Source organism: Cheilinus undulatus, linkage group 5 (assembly GCF_018320785.1).
Source record: "Cheilinus undulatus linkage group 5, ASM1832078v1, whole genome shotgun sequence".
NCBI lineage: Eukaryota > Metazoa > Chordata > Actinopteri > Labriformes > Labridae > Cheilinus > Cheilinus undulatus.
The window spans coordinates 29,139,008-29,154,071 of NC_054869.1; the positions used below are offsets into that span (position 1 = coordinate 29,139,008).

At 37.7% G+C, this 15,064-nt stretch overlaps 1 protein-coding gene across 10 annotated transcripts in view; it reads left to right on the plus strand.

Moving 5' to 3' along the window:
* Window positions 1-4,139, plus strand: part of kcnt1b (potassium sodium-activated channel subfamily T member 1b) — a 117,666-nt gene extending 113,527 nt beyond the window's left edge. For all 10 annotated transcript variants that reach the window (XM_041787710.1, XM_041787711.1, XM_041787713.1 and 7 more), the window contains one exon: window positions 174-4,139. In XM_041787710.1, coding sequence (XP_041643644.1) covers window positions 174-294 — 121 coding nt within the window. In that variant the 3' untranslated portion in view covers window positions 295-4,139. The remainder of the gene's footprint in view (window positions 1-173) is intronic.
* Window positions 4,140-15,064: the final 10,925 nt, after the last annotated feature.

The following is a 15,064-nucleotide window of genomic DNA, read 5'->3' on the forward strand; positions in this document are numbered from 1 at the left end:
GCCTTAAACTTCTGCACAGGACTGTATATATATCAAGATGTGGGCATTGGTGGCTTGTGTATAATATACGGCTTTGTCATTTCATAGGTTGTTTAATTTAGTAACGCCTTAAGTAACACCTTATCTTCTTGTTTAGTTTCACCCCAACACTGATGATGATTTTGTCTTCATAGGTACATAATCCGGTCTGACCCGCTGGCACACATGCCGGAAGACTCACAAGTGAGTCAGGCCCGCAGCACCAGGAACCAGCAGGACTTTGGCACAGAAACGAGGGACGAGACTCACCTCTGAGAGCCCCTCATTCCTCCACACCCTGACCCTTAACATTTAAGCCCCGCCTGGGCCGACAGAGCTGGTTTGTGTCCTACAGATGGAGGCTTAGAACAGCAGTCCATCGTGAATGTGCATTATGTGTCTCTCAGCCTCAGAGCAGAAATAATAAACAAGTAAAAGACGGCCACGAGAGAGAGCTGCTGTTTCCCACTGAGCTGCTACAGGAGGATGCATGAAGAGTGCCTCGTAATCCACCCTTACCTCCCCAGCCCACCTACTGTACTAACACACTTCACCCTCACAGGTTTGAGCAGTATTAACTTGGGTATTTGGAATTAAGCGCACATGCTGTACAGGATATCAAACCATGATTCCACACAGGGGTGACGTTGCCCTCCTGCCACGACTTAAGCCAACCTCCACCACTTATCTTTCTACCTAAACTCACAAAGAACTCAATCTAGAGGGAAACACATCCTCCTCAACATCCTATCAATCATGTTTTCTATGAGTGAAGGCTTTGAATTTTTATCAATTTAAGCATTTTATCATTAAATTATATCAATGTGCACTTTTCTTAATTTGTATCTGATAGTTTTTTTCTCTATGAATCAGACGATATTTCAGTTTTCTTTACGAGCACAAACTTTTTTACTACAAATTGACATCTGTGAATATACACACTGTAGTGGCACTTTTACTGGCCATGTGGGGATCATTTGCATTTCTCTTTTATTTTTTGTTTGAGATTTTTGTGAGATAATTCTTAAAGGGTAATATTGTTTATTTATTTGCTGCTGTATTTGTCCCATATCATGTCTGCTATAGTATGTGCCATTCTTTTCTTTACTCTTTTGCTTTGTAAATATTTTCATAATAATTTGTACATTTTGTGCCAAAATTAACCCTTTTGTGATATCAGTGTTTTTCTGAATAGAGCTTGATTGATACATGTTGTCTGATTTGTTTTACCCAATCAGCAGGCTACCATGCATGTAGGAAAAAATAGTATGGTATGACGATTAAAAAAATATAATAACCTTAAGCAGAGAATCTGCTTGATAAATGCCAAACAGTGTTTAGATTTCCCAATTTTCTGGAATGCATCAGAAATAATTGCTCTGTCCTCCATTCAACAAACATGAGGTTACCATTTCTGCAGATTTAACACCTGTTTATTGCAGGTCAATCAAAAGAAAATCTGTCTTTTTTGGGTTTATAATGTCCAAGTACCCTCTAGAAACGCCTCTGTATAACTTAGTATTTACAGTTAAACTGAAACCTACTAGAAACATATGAAGAAGGAAGAATCAAAAGAGTGACCTTTATCCCGCAGACAAATCTGGAAATTAAAGTTTGAGAAGTTGGGGTTTGTTTTAGAGCGGTGGTTCTCAACTGGTTTAGTGTCAACCCCTTAATGACAAATCACAACCCGAATTTCTGAATTTTTCAATCATAATCAAATATTTTTAATGAAAAATGGGAGAGTTTAGACTTGGGATGGAATAAAAGACTTAACAAAATAGAGATCGAGATATATTTTTCAAAAGAAAAGCCCATGATAGACTTCCAGCTGCATATTTTTTCTAGGCAAACATCCCACTAAAAATGGCTTGTGACCCTCTTTTGGGTCTTGACCCACTAGTTGAGAACCAAGGTTTTGGAGGCATATGTCATCATGGACCACAGCCAACAGGCTTCAAGATTCTCAACTGAAATGAAAATGGTTTCAGTCTTTCTAACTTCCAACAAGAGCCAATTAGAGTGCTCTCCAAATTGTGTAGCTACAACTTAAATGTATCGAAATCAAGAGTGTGATTCCCATAAAAGATTTACAAAGCCCTCCTGGTGTCAGCTGAGAAATAACTTATTAATAGAATAGTGTAAACATGTGCTCTTGATTTAAAATAAGTGTAGATGCCCTTATAATCCAAGCCCATAGATTTTAAAATCCATGTCTGATGATCTAGTACCTGGGGGCATGGTTTTTGTAATGTATGGACATGGATTTATTAAAACAGGCCCAGCTTTGTGAACTTTGAGTTTTCAAATGTAAGCATAGTTTTGTAAATTTGGAACAGAATCATAAAATGTGAGCATGGCTTTGAGATCTGTGAGAACGGATTCATTAAATGGTAGCAGATTTGTACAATGTAGCCATGGTTTTGTAAACATGGAAACAGATTTGTAAAATGTAGGTGGGTTTTTAAACCGTGGTAATAGTTCTGTAAAGTGTGGGCACAGGTCTTTTTTATTTTTTTTTAACCCAGAATAGAAGACAAAGTAACTGTTTGGCTAACATATATAGCCTAAGAAGCTAACAGTAACCTATTGCCCACTGGATATAAAATTAGAAGATTTCTGCATGATAACTACTATGTTATATAGTAAAAGCTAGAAAAAAATCCAATACAAAACACAATAAACCTTTAAATTTATTCCTATAGCCAGGTAAATTGGTTGCAATTGCCTTGCACATCATCCCTTGCAAATTATCAGACACACATGATAAAGCGTGCAAGCATTTGTGAACAGGCATTACAGATTTACATGTTTGTTTTACTTCTCAGCTGGCACAATGGTTGCTCTGTCATCATCCTTTAACTTTGACTCAAACATCGGAAAATCAGTGTTAACTAAGCGTCAGACATCAGGATCCTCAGTTACTATTTTGTAATGTCAACTTGGTTAAAATCAGCTTATTGTGATTCTCCACTTTCATCACTCTTTTGCGTTTTATATCAACGCTGGTAGCAGAAAACGTTTTGCACAGATGGCACCAGGCACACTTCTGTCTATTTTTAAACCTACTTGAGTTGAAAATGAAGTGCTCTCCTTTTGTACGGATACCCAGAGGCCACACCTTGTGTATCAATCAGTGTCAGTGCACAGTATTTCACCCTGATCATTTCTAAGCTCTGTGGTTTCGTTCAAGCACTGTAAATATGAACTTTCCTGAATTGTTTTCCATTTTGTTGCTTTTGTCTTTTTTGTGTGTTAGAAGTGAAAGAGGACTTGAACTATTTTTGCACTAAGCTCTGCGGGGATGTCAGGAGCAGATCAGCATGACCCTTTAACCTGAATCTGTGCAACACAGTGGACAGTATTCAACCTTTCATGTGACGCAAAGAGAAACATGCAGAATCACATCATGCATTTTGTTGTTTACATCGTAGATGTTAGAAAGCTGATTTTAGTTAATTTTATTGTTTAATGTCAAAGAATATGAAGTGAATGATGAAGTATCCTTTGAGGTCTGCTATTTTTGTTTGTTTCTAAAGAGTCTGTTCAAGCTTTTTATGTTTACAAGTGTTACTGTTTTGCAGAGTCCCTCTGAAAGGTACTACTGCTCTTTGCCCCCTCTGAAGTCTCAGTTTACAGGGCAGGAGAGCTGAGAAGTGAAAATGTGAGCGATCTAAACAGGCAATAAGATGGATGTTCAGAATCACTCATTATCATTGTCCTCGGTCCTCACTTGTGACAAATCCAAACATGACACAAAATTCACTTCAGATCTCCTCCTGTCCATATTACAGAACCACACGGGGCATGTAAACCTTAAAAAAGCATGTTTTGATATTCAAGCTTGCCAAGAAAGACCTTTTTTTTTTTTTGGACATTTAGCAGGACATCACAAGTATGTCCCACAGCTAGAGAAACCCATAATCAATCAACTGCTTGCAAGTTGGAGCCATTATTTGATACTGTGTATTTATATGAATGGAACATGCATGTTGTCTAGGTGTTACCAAAAGCCAACGTATTACGTTTACCTCCACTTTCTGTTTATAAGCCAGTGTCAAAAAGGGGTTGATCCATTTTGTACTATTTCTTATGAGAAGTGAGTGTACTTGGACATATAAAACATGAACAAATAAAAGCTGCATGCAGCCAGATAAAAACAAATGAGAGACCCTTTGATTCATTCATGGACAAACTGATGAAAACAGCAAGGATTACATAAATGAATGTTATGTAACTGGTTTTAATCACTCTTGATAATAATGTGCATTATTTATTATCCATAGATAGGAATATACTTTGTGTTAAAATTACAGTAAGTAGTTGTACGCTTCTCAGTCAACAGGGGAAAGGAAACATGTAAATTAGATCATTTAAATATAAAAACAGATTGTGAAAAAAGAACTACAAAGCTCACCGCAGTATCTAACCAGTGAGTTTGTCTACATCTGCCGTTTGTAGGATACCTAAGTGGACACAAATCCATATGAACTTAGCATAAAAAGGAAGGGAAATGTGTTTGGTCGATTATGTTTATGTTGTAACAATGCTTCTTGTCAATGAATCTTATTTTAATAGACAGTTTATTTCCCTTTTAAATGGTGCCACATTTGTAATGAACATGCATTTGTGGGATGAGCAGCAGAGCTGAGTGCATGGGTTACACCTATGAAAAATACTAATGCCAAACAACTTATTTTTCTGTTTCTATTGGCTCTGTTTTGATATTTTTTTTGTTTGTTTTTTTTTATTTTGAGCCCTTGGTACACCCAGGTGCTAACAATCAGGTGCGATTGTCAGCACCTGTGAGCATGGGCCCTGCTACAGTGGTCAGTAGGTGTCAGTAGGTTGCAGCATTATTTGGAGTGTGCTACAGTCCCATTTCCAACTGAAGGCCAAGTTCTATATAAAAAGAGGTGTCAGAGACAGGCCGCAAAGTGGGCGTCCCAAGATAATGACACCCCAAGACGGTTTCCTCACCCTGTCAGCCCTAAGGACCCGCAGGCTGTTTTCTACAGATATGCAGTCAAGGATTGCAGGATGATATGGCCGACAGCTCTCTGCTCAGCCAATCTCCGAACAGTAGATGCTTTGTGATTCATTAATACTTTTTATAGTATATAAGTATACAGTTGCAATTCACTGAAGTTACAATGATGGGTCAAGAGGAAAGGGCTGAGGTGGTTTTGTGGAAGTGTGATTGTTAGATAACTTATTTCCTGTATGATGTTGGTGAATGTTTTGTAATAAATGTTGGCATTGGCTTAGAGAGCTAGTTAGCTGTATGGGGGTCAGACTCATGGATTACATCATTTAGATTAGACAGTGCAGAAAACTTAGGAAGATATTCGAATACACAAATGGTCAAAAGACAGACTTTCATTCATTAAATCACTACTCGTTCATGTCTCTCCTTTCCTCTGCGTTCTTTCTCTTGCTACGTTGATCAGTTGATTATTAGCTGAAAATAATCCATGGAATGTTCCTTTATTAGATAAGTGAGAGTTTATAATCTCCATATGCAACTCTAGCCGATAAACTCCTTAAAAAGGGGATTTACTCTTAGATAGCAGGAGTATATAAAATAATCTTTTTTAAACAGTTGTAGAATCTAACTATTTTAAGTGTCCATACCTTAACACTTTTAACGAATGTCATCTGTGCCTGCATATTAACGCCTCTGCTTGTTGACGTGCGTCTGCCTCCATCTCTCTCTGGTCCAGCGTCCGTTGTTCTGCACCACCTCGTGCAGCAGGTCCATGAAGGCGTACTCATTTCCAGACAGCAGCGTTTCATCATCTGGGGTGGCACCACCAGAGGGAGCCTGTGAGCCTGTGTTTCTGTTTCCTGCCCTACTTCTGCTCGTGACAGCTCGCTTGTGGTCGTTTCTCCTCTCTGTCTTGTTGTTGCTTCTGCTCATATTTGTGATCTCATCGGCTAATGTTAGATCTTGATTGTGACTGAGTTTTTTCTTACTGGGTGTCATGGTTGGGTTTAAATCGTGGATCAGCTCAGCCTTCCTTTGCTGGTCTTCTGACCTTGTGCTTGTTTTTTCATCTAATTTTGAGGAGAGAGAGTTGCCTAAATTCATAGTAGCTTGGTCTATTTTTAATGATTCATCCATGTGATTTTTATCTGTGGCATCTTCCGTTGTCTCCTGTTCAGAGTGAGAGGAATGCCCTTTTTCTTTTACAACTTTCTCTACTGGAAGCTTTGTTGTCCAAACAGTAAAGCCATCAGACCTCTCTTTCTCCTCCTCCTTCATCATTTTATATCTTTCCTGCCACTGAATTGCAGTTGGAGGCCAAGTGGATGTCCTTTCCATAACCTTTCCGAAGTCAGATCTTTCATTTACAGAGGACTCGTGGTTAAAATGTGTGGTAATGTTTTCATTCTGGTTTGTGCCAATGCTAAAATAAGGTACAGGATCAGTGTGGACAGAGCAAGGCTTTTCATCTAGATTTCTACTCTCTGTAGCTTGTTTGGACTTTACTTCTGCAATCTCTGTTGAATTTCCCACCTCAATTCCTCTTTTTATGTCACCTTTATTCCCAGATTGTTCTGTTTGTTTGGGCTGAGTCTCTGTTTGTATAGTGGGCTGATGTTTCACAGATACACAAAAAGGAGACGTAAAGAGAAGTGCATTAGCAGACTTTGCTCTGACACCACTAAAAGATCTCCAGCCTGCCTCTGTGGCGCAGATTTCAGTGTTTTCTTTTTCCTCGGAGAGATACACAGACTGACTGGATACACTACTGATCTCACTCTCCTCAGGTGTGTTTTCCTTCTCGGGCATCACACATCTGTCTCTGCGTTTTCTCCTATGCAGCACCACCAGGAAACAAACAGTGCACAGGAGGAAAGATAGAACCACTGTAGATGAAGAGAAGTCCTATGTAAGCATCCTCACAGACTTGATAACAAACAGAAGTATGCAGAGGGGCGAAAATAACATACCTATCACAATGGGAAGAGTGCAGACAATGTTTGCAGCTTGCAATGGTCGTGATGTACAAGTTTCTAGAAGAAAAAAAGAGGCATGAGACACAAAACATGAAAAAGAGTTCAGAAAAATGTGGATTTCTGCTTGCATTTTTTTCCGAGAGAATCAAATATGAAAAGATGAGCTGAACCAGGAAAAGCAGACAGAGCCGTGGTGGTGTGGATACAAGTCTGGGAGAGTCAGAAGTTTCAGACGCTCTATGTACATCCCACCACCAGGGGCCTCTCTTTTAAAACAAATAATAATAGATAACAAGTACAGCTCTTTTTGAAAAGTATTCATCCACTAGGATGTTTTACCAATTTTATAAATCAACTAGAAAAGCACTCAGAGAGCGCAGACCTCCGCCATTAGCCCTATCTCCCAATAGTAAAGAATCCTTTAAAAAATTTCTGTATCCACACGGTGATCTGGATCAGTCCCAAAATGTAATTGGTTCTTCCTTATGCCATTTCTGACATTTCCTGAAAATTTCATCAAAATCCATCCATCAATTTTTTAGTTATGTTGCTAACAAACTAACAAACTAACAAACAAACAAACGAACAAACCCATCTGATCACATAACCTCCTTGGCAGAGGTAATTATGATCAATAAAATCAGTATTCAGTATTCCTGGCTACCATTACACCATGAAGACAAAAGAACACTCCAAGCAACTCAGAGAAAAGGTTATTAAAAAGTATAAATCGGGATAGGTATAGGTATAATAATATGTATGTGTAATGTGTAAATCTGCCTAGATCAGGCTGTCCTCACAAACCGAGTGACCGTGCAAGAAGGAGACTTGTGAGCAAGGCCACCAAAACACATATGACTACTCTGAAGGTGTTACAAGCAGCAGCTGAGGGGTGAGATTTGGCATTCAACAACTTTTGTCCTGGTTCTTCACCAGTCAAAGCTTTATGGGAGAGTGGCATTTTGAGTAAAAGTCATATTAAATATCGACCAGAGTTCGCCAAAAGGCAAGTGAAAGAAGGTTCTTTGGTTCTGATGAGACCAAAATGGTCCTTTTTGACCATCAGACAAGACGCTATGTTTGACAGATACTAAACACTGCACATCACCACAAATATATCATCCCTACTGTGAAGCACGGTGGTAGCAGCATCATGCTGTGGGGATGCTTCTCAGCAGACAGCCCTGGAAGGCTTGTAAAGGTAGAGGTAAAAATATATGCAGCAAAATACAGGAAAATCCTGATGGGCAATTTGGTCTGTAAGAGAACTATAGCTTGGGAGAAAATTTATTTCCAGCAAGACAATGACCCGAAATTAAAGCTCAGACCTCAGTCCAATACAGAATATGTGGCTGGCCTTGAAGAGTTGTTCACACCTGATCGCTGTGCAACCTGACAGAGCTCGAGCAGTTTTGCAAAGAAGGATGGAGTAAAATAGCAGTGTCCAGATGTGCAAGCCTGACTGGAACCTAAACTGGGACACAAACTCAGATTGCAGCCAAAGGTGCATCTACTAAATACTGACTTGAAGGGGGTGAATACTAACTCAAACACTTGTTTTACATTACAGATGTCTATTTACTTTACATTGCTTTGTAAAAGAAAACTGTTTTCACTTTGACATTGTGGAGGGTTTTTTGTAATTTGTTTCAAACAGCCAAATTACACCATGACTGATTTGTAAAATCAATAAAGGGTAAAACACTCAAGGGGGTGAATACTTTTTAATAGGCACTGCACAGAAAGGCTGCTTAGCTCCACTCAAATTGTTGAATTTCAAATAATGAGGGAGAAAAGCTGTTAAAAGTTGTACCTTTAGGATGGTCAGAGATCTCAGTTGTTGATGAAGGGGATGCCTCATGATTTTCTAAAGAGAGAAAAACAAAAACAGAAGGAACAAGTTTAAGTAAATAAACAAGTTATGTGGAATTTTGTGATTCATTTTAGTTTAGCATATTTTGAAATATCAAAATACTAAAAAAACTGGTCTACCAGTGGGTGTGGGTACAGGTCTGGAGGGGTCAAAGGGTTTAGGATGGTCTGAGACGTCCGTCACTGATTGAGGTGATGTCCCAGGAGCTGCTCAAGAAAACAGACAATAGAATAATAGACAGCTGCTCAAACTGAAGTCACACAGTCCTCTTAATCTGTCAGATCATTTAGAACAGAAAATAAAAGATGAATTATGCAGATTTCTGTAGCAGAGTTACTATGATGACTGATCTCGTTAAATATTATAATATTTTATTCACTTAGAATAATGTAAGCCATGTCAAATAAACTTTACAAGAACCAATTAAAGGAAAGGATTCTTATATAAACAAAGGCAATGACAAATGTAGTTAAATGTTTAGAGGGAGCGAGATCATCAGAGAAGACTCAAAGCTTTGTTGTCACATCTAAAGCCACCATCAAAACGCTGTTTCTGAGTATAATAACATAAGAATGCTGTAATTAATGAGATTAAATATGATGAGAGGAAGCACATCAGGTAAAGAGAAAAGTACCTACACGGAGAAATCAACCATAACTAACAATTTATAGAAATATAGAAACATTTAAAAAATATTCACTCTTAAGTGACTAACTTACCTTCATTGCTTTATTTGAACTTTATCAAAAATTAGCTTTTACTGTTTGTTGATGAAATGTTAATTGTGAAGGGATGATTAAGAAAATAAAGCTTTTGCATGTAATTTTAAGTTGTGCAAAACAATTAATAATATTTTTAGATGCAGAAATGTGCTGAGGCTGCAAAAATACATCTGTCTTAAAAGAAAGAATTTAATTAAAGGTAAATCAGTCATCTTTTCCTTATTTTGCAGTTTATTTACAAGAGAAAATGCCATGTTTAAATTCATGACCACAGGGTGGTGCTGTCCACAAAAAAGCACCTTCGCACATGGCATTCTCATCCCAAAACACTCAAAAGAAGTCTTATTATTTCTGCAAATTCTAGCTAATTAAGAGATAATGAATAAACTGCACATCTATTTTATGATAATTCACCAAAGGGTAGTTTAATATTCAAGCACTGTAACATATTACATTGTTGATCTACATTTTAGATAATCAGTTTTCTCAATAAAGGCTGGAGCACATTACTAACTGAAATATAGTTAATCACAGGTTTAATTTTTTTCAAACCAAAGATCAAAACAGGCTGAAGAAAACTCAAGCTGAGCCCATTTTTAGGCTGTTTAAAACTTTTTCAATCTACAAGAAGCCTTTTTAATCAATTAGAAAGTGATGTGCATATTTAAAGAAAAAAGTGTACATTTCAATCAAACTTCCATACTATAAAGTAATAAGATTAATCAATGTCAGTTTTTATGTGTTAATAATCTTAAACTATTGTACACAAACTTCAAAATCAAAGTGTTATCAACTAGAGGATATAATAGATTTTAGGAACCTACAAGTAGATTTAAGATAAAGAACTATGGACTTTCTTTACTTTTGAAAAGCTGAGCTCAAGAGTAAAGAGATCTTTATTTTTATCTTATTTTTAATCTAACCACTTAAACATCCTTTTAGATTTGAATTTTAAATGGGAGAGAAATTTTACCTGGATTCAAAGTTGATGTTGTGACTGTCTGAGGGATGTCAGTGGGCCCAGGTGGGTTGGAGGGTTTTGTCCCCAGCGTTGCTCCTGTTGGAGAAGTTCCTGAGGAGAACAAAGACACTGGATCGATGTCTGACTCTAGTCATGAATTTTAAACATCAAAAATGGAGACATAAGAATTTGTGCATGTACCACTGTGTGATTGGGTTGTCATGGGAACAGTCTCAGATGTTGTTGACAGATTTGTTACTTTTTCTAAAGAGAACAACACAGACAGTAAGCACAATTTATCTCAGATATCCTGATAGTAATGTTATAAATCAAATCATGACACAGAAACAAGGACAGGAGGAACCGGATGTACGAGTGGATGTTTGGCGGAAATCAGTAGGTTTTGGTTTGACACTTTGCATCACTGATGTTGGGCTTGGTGAAGGTGACGTCTCACAAACCGACACGTTCCACACAGGCCAACCCCGTACTGATGACGGACTCTCACAGGTCACATCCAACGGCCTGTCAAGCAGAGATCTGCTCAGAAGATCTGAATAGAGAAAAGATTTTGGTTTCTAAAAATTCTGAAAACAGAGTTTTTGTAAACTTTGTATTTCACAAACCTTTCAGGAAGTTGACAAAGTCCTCCGCTCCACAGGAACAGTCCCAGGGGTTTCCATCTAGTCTTATTCTTGTGGACCTAAAGGACCTGAAGACCTGAGGTGAGACCCGAGTCATCTTGTTGTCAGACAAGTCCAGCTCAGACAGTCTGTTCTGGGAGCTGAATGTGTTCAGTTGTATTTCTCTGATCCTGTTCCTGTTAAGTTTAAGGTGTGTGAGTCCAGTAAGACTGTTAAACATGGACTCAGTCAGAGCTTCTATGTGGTTTTCTGTCAGTCTGAGCTCACTGAGGACAGCAGCCTGACTCAACCAGCCTGGGTTCACCTCAGTAAGCAGGTTCTGGATTAAACTCAGATCTCTGAGGTTCTGAAGAGATCTAAAGGCCCCCTCTGCGATCCCTGTGACACCAGCACCCTCGATCCTGAGCCGGGTTATAGAGACGAGGTCATCACTGTGAAAAACAGTGGAGTTTATCTCTCCGATGTCCTTCAGAACCATCACCAGAGAGGAGAAGCCAGGCCTGAAAGCTAAGAGAGCAGTATCAGAATCCGAATTAGGTGTTACTGGCCCAATCTTAATCTCCATGCTCTCAGACTCATGGACTTTGAGGTGTGTTCCTGGTAAATGTGGGAGCTCTACCCCACTGCTACAGCCAACTAGCAAACTTTCTCAAAGTCTGAATGTTTTCATAACTTGGTGGCAAGCTTTTGTCCAGCCCTTTTCAAAATATAAACATTTTTCGTATATTAAAAGTGTTCAATAATGTTTGATTAAAAAAAGTCAACAAAACAAGCATGAGAGTGGCAGGGAAAACAAACTTTATCTTTTAGTGAAAATATCAAGTATCACCAGCCACTATTCCTAAAAAGTTGAGGCAATGTGAACAATACTGAAACAAAATGATTATGTAGAAAACATGAATACCCCTTATTTAACTGAAAATGGCACAAAGACAGCAAATAAAATGTTGAAACTGAGAAGTTTCTTGATTTTAAAACCACTACCTGTTTCCAGCTGTTCTGTTAGATTTTTCAAAGAATTTTACAAATGCTCAGGACTGGTTTCAGCTGTCTCAACTTTTTTGAAGCATGTTGATTGCACCAATTTAGGTGGTTCAGGCATCTAATCAGGATTCCTCCTGGTCGTGTCCCTGTGGAGGTCTTCCAGGCATGCCCAACTAGAAGGAGACCCCAGGTAGGCCCAGGCCTCACTGGAGGGATTATACAGTATATCTCATCTGACCTGGGAACGCCTCCAAATCTCCAGGAAGAGCTGGAAAATGTTTGGGAGAAGAAAGTCTGGGTGGACTTGCTTTGCCTACTGCCACCACGACCTGGTGCCACATTAGCAGAAGAAAATGAATGGTGGTTGGAAAAAAAAAAAAAATTCAATTAAAAAGTTGTTTTGGTGCTCTTAACAATCAACTATGGGGTATAAGTTTTGTAGACATCGGCACAATCTGTTCACATTAACACAGTTAACAATGTCCAAACTTTAAAGAAAGGAGGGTTGTAAATCCCTTTTGTAATGATCTCAGGATTGAAGAGCTGTTTGTTTTTAGTTAAATACTCATAAAGGATTAATTATTTAGTCCTTCCTTATTGTTCATGGAGACTACAACACATAAATGCTGCTTTGGGAGATAAAATCATACATTGGACTCAAATTGGGGCTCTGTTTTCTTCTTATAAAATGCTTCATCTTGTTTACATACATTGAGTGATGTCATGATATTCACTCCCATTTCCTGTTTTATTTAATGTCAGCACTTAACTCGTATTCTGCACACTTGGCTTCAATGAAGTTCATCTGTGTTCAGGTTTAAGAATAAAGATAAGGCTGAGCCATTGTGTAATGAGCATTAAAGAGAAGACGTCGACAAAACAGACATTTTTTTACATTAACACACCTGCACTGTTGCAACATTTTTAACTATAATTTTTGTAACTAAATCTTTTGAATACAAAACATTTTCATTTTATTTCTGATTTCTGTATCACGAATAATGCTACACTAAAAAAATGCAGATGTTATACTCAAAGAATTGATCTAGATGCAGAGAAATATGAAAGCTTCTCATAAAAAACATTATTATATGTGAAATTTACTGTATGTTTTTGCATATTTTACTGTCTTTTTCAATACTTTTAGCCTCTTAATATTTTTTTCTTCTTCTTCTATGTTGTTTTGCGCTAAACACAGAGGCAAATTCCTTGTGTCTGAAATGTACATGGCAATTAAACTCGATTCTGGCTCTTAATTCCTGGGTTTGCTGCCATCTGGTGGTACTTTTGCACACTAGATTGTCACAACACTGAATTTGTAAAGCACGTAAAGAGAGAGGAATGTGTCCAGACATGAACCAACTAAAGATCAATGGAAGCACTTCCACTCTTCCTTGATCACTAAAAGGTACAAACTCCAGCAGCACGACAGCACTTAAAGGGTAAACAAAACAAGGTTTTGTTTTCTTTAGTTTCCTTCAACACTCTCATAAATTCAATAGACAATATATAACTGAAAAGTGACATGGATCTCATGCTGGCTAATGGGAGGGAGAGGGGGGCTCACATGTCTTTGTTTAACGGACCCTGATGGTTATAATCATGGACAATTATGCTGTTAGTAGATTATCATATTAAACAAAGTCAGAGCAAATGATAAAGTGTCTTCTTTATAATCTAATTTAGCTCAATAACATTGTTTCTTTATTTAATGCTTGTAATACCCATCTCTATGCAGATTATATGATTTTGTATTGCTTTACTGATTCTGTACAGCTTGCTTTTGAGAAATTACAATTTTTATTTAGGATCCATCAAAATGTTCTTGTAAGCCTTCAGCTTGTTTTTAATTGTGGGAAAACAAAACTCATCATCCCTTATCGGGCATACAACATCTTACATAACTCCTATGCTGACCTGGTCAACTGGACCTTTCCAAATTCACTCAACTGACTGTGACTGTCTGATGCTTTATGTCCTGAAGGTTTACTCTGAACTGGAGAGATCGGCGTTAAGCCTTTGTGCTCCAAATGTGGAATCTTTTACCACAAACACTTAAGACTGACACTCTTATTTCTGAGTCAATTTGAGTCATTTCAAATTCTTACACTTCAGTTTGTGATTGTTTCTCTTTGTAAATTCTTGATTATTTGTGCAAGTAACTGTAAGCGTACCTTTCACATTCTGTACCTCAACATCCCTGTAAATGAGGGAAACCTCAATGATCCTCAAGATTTAAATAAAGGATGATTTAAAAAAAATATTAAGTTGAGCACATTATTTAATCAAAATACAACTGCAGGAAGAGCTAATGGAAAAACCTGAACATATATAAAAAAATTAAGGCTGAAAGTATCCTGTGGTGCACGATGAATAACCCCTGTTTCTTCCCTTAAATTATTTTCTTATGTATTTAAGACAAAATATTTCAGCTGCATGTATAAAGAACATAAAGAAGAAAAAATATTTACAACAAAGTCACCGAAGGCATTAAATTCGCTTGATTTTATTTAATACATGCAAAAAGTGGAGGGCTTGTACTTTGAAGTCCCTGTAAAATTATTTTTATTTAAATCTGTTATTTAGGTTTGTTGTATAATGGGCCACTGTGTTATGAACCACAAGACAAAATTTCAGTCTAAGTTTATCAAATTGAGCTTCAAAATCATGAAAAATGAGGCAGTAATATCTGCTCTAGGATGGTGTGGGCATTTTGGTTGAATGTGCTGAAGCTATGCCCACTCATGAGAAATAACACGCTCTCATTTAAAAAAAATTCTAAAGCTGGGATGGAGGGATCATCTTTCTATTATGCTGCTATGTAACAACCCTCTTTTTTAAGCCACCAGAGACACAGTCACATTTATGACAGGCAGACAGTTTAGAGCTAAAAATTCTC